At 40.5% G+C, this 6,198-nt stretch overlaps 1 protein-coding gene across 2 annotated transcripts; it reads left to right on the top strand.

The window, feature by feature from the left end:
- Positions 1-937: 937 nt before the first annotated feature.
- On the top strand, positions 938-4,833 carry LOC123120534 (jasmonate-induced oxygenase 4). 2 transcript variants are annotated; one of them, XM_044540544.1, is made up of 3 exons: positions 938-2,968; positions 3,135-3,468; positions 4,205-4,618. In XM_044540544.1, the coding sequence occupies exons 1-3, from the start codon at positions 2,472-2,474 to the stop codon at positions 4,298-4,300; spliced, it is 927 nt and encodes a 308-aa protein (XP_044396479.1). In that variant the 5' UTR covers positions 938-2,471; the 3' UTR covers positions 4,301-4,618. The 2 variants fall into 2 exon arrangements, with proteins under 2 accessions (XP_044396479.1, XP_044396478.1); XM_044540543.1 differs by having other exon boundaries at positions 942-2,968; positions 4,379-4,833.
- The last annotated feature ends 1,365 nt before the right edge of the window (positions 4,834-6,198 follow it).

The following is a 6,198-nucleotide window of genomic DNA, read 5'->3' as shown; positions in this document are numbered from 1 at the left end:
GCGTGCGACGACTTGACTAAAATTACAACATGTGCTCCATTGATTTGCTGGTCTGGCTGATGTGCCGCACACAGCATTATTCTACTCCATATTAACATGTGGTAATTGACTGGTTGATCAAGGTCGCTCTCATCCTAGCTTTGCTGTCGCCCTGGCCAGCCACTGATCTCCGAGATTCACCATCGCCCCCAACCTCACCGGTGTGGTGGTTGATGAGGTAGCCCCCATATCTTTGTTTTAGATCAAGAATAATGGCGCACGGTTCTTCGTATATTCTGACTAGGCATGTTTGGCAATTTTGATACTGCTCCAGATCTGTTTTATCCTTTGTTTTGCTGTCGCTTTGCTGAACTAGTGTACACCTTTGATGTCGATGCTACCGGAACCATATCATTGGACGATTTGCTTGACTTTCATTTCAGCACATGTGCATTCTGTTTTCTTAATTTGCACCATCTATTCTGCCATGCAACAGGGGGAGCTAGCTGCTGATGTCTTACTGGACTCTTTGTACCGATAATCTATGATTACTCTTATTTTCTCTCATAAGTATGCATAAGCCTCATAAAGTGTTACGATATTGTACTGATAGCAATCGTAATAATATTAGCAATGCCAACCTATTGTCAGCCAAGCTGCATGATGTAGCATCACTTTCTTGCAGATAAGTGTTTGCTTCACAGAACTGCTTGTTGGATGTGTGGCGTCGCTGTCGGCTCTAGGTATCTCGTTATAAATGTTCAATGCAACATGTGTTTGATTGATTTGCTGGTATTAGCTGACACACGTACACATTAATTTGTCGTGCTTCTTGACTAGGTAATGCCCAGCCGTAATTTCTTTCCTGCTGGCAAACTAGTTCCTTCTGACAGCACCTCATTGATCGATTGATAGATGTGCCTACGTACTGCATGTGAAACGGTGAGATTGCTCTTGGATGCTTTGTTTACATCAGCAGTGAGATATTCATGCATAGTGCCAACCAAAACTTCCTAGCTAATTGTAACTATGAGTGTACATGTCGGGCAATCTTTATCATATATTCATATGTATAAATATACATCAATTGTAGTGTGTGTACACCTAATTTGATATTGATGACATGATGTTATGCATAACCATATCATTTGCTGATTTTTTTGACTTTCATTTCAGCACGTGTGTATTGTTTTCTTAATTGCCTTATCCAATCCTCCCATGGACCTGGGGGAACCAAGTAACTGCCCATGTTTTGCCGGGTTTTCTGGGGAACATCTCCTTGTTCTGAAAGAAATACTATAACCTTAATTTACTAGAACATACAAGTAAATCAACTGTGTGCTGTTATTATTTCACTATGAAATAGAACATGCATCAAAACATGCTCAGAAGTCAGAGTGCATACATGATCTGCAAAAATATGTCAACATGCATGCCATCAAATAGAATATGCATTTCTAGTTTAGAAAAATTATTCCTCCTAGTCAGCAATATATACTGCTCCACTGGGATAACTAAAACCTCTAAGGCTCAGCAAGTTTAATTTCAAAATGCAATTTCTCTCCTACTATTTGCAACCAATTCTGTCCCTATCAATTGATATGTGTTGTTCTTTGATTTTGACTATGTGCAAGCATTATCTGAAATGGTCAATTGATCACATGTCTGTAGTGATATCAAAACAAAGAAATACTGCATCCTTTTTTCTATTTTGTTTCTTCAAGGGTCAATCACGAAAATGAAGTTCACTTAGGATTGCAAATACAATTACTATTGCCTCAGTAAATTTTGTGTGGCCAGCTCTCATTAAAAATAGTAACAATGACGTCGATTAACTCATCCGTGTTCAGAAAGTTTATAAGTTAACAGTATAATATCTATTAAATCATGTCTACGGAGCAAAAATTTGACAGTTCAACTGAACAAAACAAAAGGCACTCTAATACCTTTTGAAGTTTATGTATTGATATACCATACTCCTAGTTAAATTACTGAAATAATATCGTATTCTCTCCACTTTTACATTAGCGTTTCGAAAGGAAATATATTATATGTGTGCTTATGTATCATATGTTGATTACTTGCACGAACAAGAAGCAAGTGAATGTTATTATTAATTAGCTCACTCCATAAGATTGTATCTTCCATTGATGGCATATGAAACTGTATCCAAAAGATTGTATCTTCCATTAATGGCATATGAAATTGTGTCCAAAAGATTGTATCTTCCTTCCATTAATGGCATACGAAACTGTATCCAAGATTTTAATTATATGTATATATCCAAAAGATTTTATCAATATTCAGACGATAAATGAGGCATATCTCTTAATGAGCATAATCTTGTCCAATCTGTACATATATATCCGTCCAATCCCACCATGAATTGCACTAAATGCATTGCGATTTAATCTCATACATCACATATCCTTTCTCTATATAAACACGCACACCCTCTTCTCATAACCAAACCAAGACCTATCACTCCCACCATGGCAAGTAGCAATCTGCTTGACTGGCCAGAACCCATTGTACCAGTGCAAACTCTTTCCAACTCTGGTATGAGCTCCTTGCCACAACAGTACGTCAAGCCTCCATCTGAGCGTCCTAGTGGTGTCACAAATGACCCTAATCTCAGTATCCCAGTTATCGATCTTGCTAGCTTCTCTAATACCCCTGAACATCACCAAGAAATGCTAAAAGCAATAGCCTCTGCATGCAAGAACTGGGGTTTCTTCCAGTTAGTGAACCATGATGTGGACACGGAGGCTGTGAGGAGGATGAGAAGTGCATGGAGGGAGTTCTTTGACCTCCCCATGGAAGAGAAGAAGGCACATGCCAACTTACCGGTAACATATGAGGGGTATGGGAGCCGCCTTGGAGTTGAGAAAGGGGCAATCTTAGATTGGAGTGACTATTACTTCCTTAATCTCTTCCCAAGTGATATCAGAAACCTTGACAAGTGGCCAAAGATTCCTACTGACCTGAGGTAGATAAATATTTTTCTTTTCTCGAGAAAACGCAGCTTCTTTGTTTTCTTTTAATTTATCCTCATTCTTTATAAGTTCTTGCAGTTTAGAGTTTCCTGATATGTTTGGTTACACAGTTTCCTATTTTATTTGTCCATATTTCATTTTGTTTTGGTATTTATGCAGGGAAGCCACTGAGAAGTATGCATGCCAACTAATAAGTCTCTGTCAAGTCTTGCTCAAGGCTATGTCCAGTAGCTTAGGGCTGGAGGAGGACTACCTCCATAATGCTTTTGGTGGCAGTGATGGCATCTCGGCTACCATGCGTGTGAACTACTATCCAAGATGCCCACAGCCTGAGCTCACCCTTGGTCTCTCATCTCACTCTGACCCTGGTGGTATCACTTTGCTCCTCACTGATGATAACGTCGAGGGGACACAGGTACGCAAGGGAGATGCATGGGTCACCGTGCAACCAGTCCCAGGTTCCTTCCTTGTAAACGTTGGTGATCAGATTCAGGTGATCGCTGTGGCCTACTTACCTTTTTCTGTCAATCTGATGTATATGTATCATTGTATCTTGGATTATCTTGTCTAAAGTAGTAACGTTCTCATTACACCCAATCACTATATATTTGTGCTGATGAAGCTAACGTATGAAATTAATGTTAATTTGTTTGCATCTATAAGGAAGTCAAGAGTATACCATATATTCTTGGCTTCTTTGCAAGAGATTAAATACAATACAGAATTCGGATAGTATGGAGCGAACCCCTATGCATGTAGTTAATAAGATCTTTTTTTTTGGTATGAATTATGATACTCTCTCCTATCCATATTAATTGTCGCTGATTTAGTACAACGAATCAAAATATTTGATTTTAATTCAAGTTGACCAGCATACATACATTGGATGCGTGCCTATTTAAGCATCATAGTGAATTATGGGTAGCAGCTTTTACATGTTGTTATGCGCCTAACTCTCATCGTCAAAGCAATTTATGGCATCCTTTGATCTTGCTGGGGCGATGATAGACGGGGGGAGCTAAAAAAAAAAAGGAAAGGCAACACGTTTAAAACCCTCTAGGTAGATCCAGCTAGCTTGTACATTTTCTGAAGTTTCGACATGTACATATACTGAACTACCGAACTGCTTCATTGATCAATATACTAGTATGCTGCTAGATCTTGCCCTTGCCAGCTGCACTGACTTTAGTATTTTGTTGGCATGCATGATCTGCATATACACGTACCAGAAGATGACAGTTACACACACAGTAGCATGCCATGCAGTCCAGATACGTGAGAAAGCTGATGACATTGGTGCATGCATGCAAAGAGAAGTTGAATGAAAGAGACAGCAGAGCCTCCTACGAAAACTGCTTTGCTTGATTCTGAAGCTTCTAAAATATCTTGGTGTGATTTTCCAGATCCTGAGCAACGGGCGTTACAGGAGCGTGGAGCACCGTGCGCTGGTCAACTCGGACAAGGAGCGCTTCACCATCGCCTTCTTCTGCAACCCTCGAGGCAACCTCCCCGTTGCGCCGGCGAGCGAGCTCGTCGGCCCGGGGTCGCCGGCGCTGTACCAGGAGGCCGTCACCTTCAGCGACTACCGCAAGTACATACGCACCAAGGGCCCCAGCGGCAAGACGCAGGTGCAGTCCATCAGCAGCGCCATGCAGCCAGGGCCTGCAGCTTGATCCACCATACCATCCCTTCTCAGTCAGCATGGATAAATGTATCAGCATGGACAGCATTTGAATCTGTTATAGGTTGCCAGTGGTTGAGAGATACAGTATGGGCATCATGCATGTAATTTGTTTGTACAATTTGAATCCTTGCTATTGTATCTTAATCAGTGTGCCTTCCATTTTATACAAATGCTCAGTCATGTGTGTGCAATGATCACTGGATCTGGTGAGACCGCGAGTGACGTCATCGTTGAATCAAAGGCGATCAGGCAAAACTCGTTGGCCGCTCCTCTGGTTTCCTCTGGGATCTTAAAATTTCGGTCATGTTAACAGGCTGACATTCTCTGGGCCGGGTGAGATGCTCCAGAGCCACAGGATCCAGATCCAAAAGATGGCAGTTATTGACGAAAATTGCACTAAAATAAAAAAACTGCCATGCTTTTTTTTCTGAAAACCGGATGCCCACAGATGCCATGCGTGGTACTGTGGCTCTGGAGCATCTCACCGCAGCGAACATTTGCTCCGTAACGTTGGTGCTGCTTTTGACCAAAATAACCTTCTTTATCTGTGATGGTGGATGCAATTTTATTTTTGGTGGATCTAAGAGGTATGACTCTGTACCAGATCCCTTGTGGCTGAAAGCTTTGGCCTGTAGAGATGGAGAGCATGATTGGTTTGATGCCAAAAGTTGGCATGCCAATATTTGGCAACTACCAAATGTTGGCTAGTGATTGGTTGGCTACCAATTTTTCTTCTCAACCTCACAAAAAGTTGCCAATATTTGGCAAATTTTAATTTTGCCAAATGTTGGCTTGCCAAATATTGGCAATGCCAATTGTTGGCATCAAACCAATTATGTTCGGAGTCACTTTTTGCCGAGATACTCAGGCATTAAACGTGTTCGGATGGAGACTGACATGGATCGCTGACCCGACCCAAAAATTTGAGGCCAATGGGTCATGTGGAGAGCTCTTATGGGACGCCTGTGTGCGTCCAATAGTAGACCTTTCGCTGAAGGTGGCACAAACTTTTTTTTTTTGAGGAAGGGGCGCAAACAGGCCGGCCCATTTGCAGGTGGCGATGTAAATCTTAATGAAAAAAAACTCGGAACGTCAGTTTACAAAGAACGGTTGATAGCCACTCGAGCTGGCAACTCTGGCCTGCTAAACGCAGTGCTAAAGCTTAAGTACTAGCTACAGTGGCAGATCTGTTTTTCTTTTCAAAATTTTCAACCTTTCTTGGAAAAACAGTGCACAATTTTTCTTAAAAAATACGAATAATGTTTGAAAATGTGAACAAATTTCAAAATGCAAATAGAACCTTTAAAGCAGGAACAAAAGTTGAAAAACATGAAAACAAATATATACGCTGAAGAATTATTAACACACATTGAGTATTTTTGTAATACGTGCTAAACAATTTTAATACACATTGAGCATTTTTTTTATATACGCTGAAAAAAATTTAAATGCAGGTTGAAGATTTTTTTGATATCGGCTGAACAATTTCCAAAATACATTGAATATTTTTTAAGATACGTTGAACATTTTATTAATATA

The sequence above is a fragment of the Triticum aestivum genome, chromosome 5D (genome assembly GCF_018294505.1).
Source record: "Triticum aestivum cultivar Chinese Spring chromosome 5D, IWGSC CS RefSeq v2.1, whole genome shotgun sequence".
NCBI classification, from domain to species: Eukaryota; Viridiplantae; Streptophyta; class Magnoliopsida; order Poales; family Poaceae; genus Triticum; species Triticum aestivum.
This window is presented reverse-complemented; position numbering and strand designations above follow the sequence as displayed.

What these genes read in the sequence shown, in the direction of transcription:
- LOC123120534 (XM_044540543.1), top strand. Translation starts at nt 2,472, where the DNA reads ATGGCAAGTAGCAATCTGCTTGACTGGCCAGAACCCATTGTACCAGTG. An exon ending in AAGATTCCTACTGACCTGAG is followed by an intron (nt 2,969 to 3,134) that starts GTAGATAAATAT and finishes GTATTTATGCAG; the next exon opens with GGAAGCCACTGAGAAGTATG. An exon ending in ACGTTGGTGATCAGATTCAG is followed by an intron (nt 3,469 to 4,378) that starts GTGATCGCTGTG and finishes GTGATTTTCCAG; the next exon opens with ATCCTGAGCAACGGGCGTTA.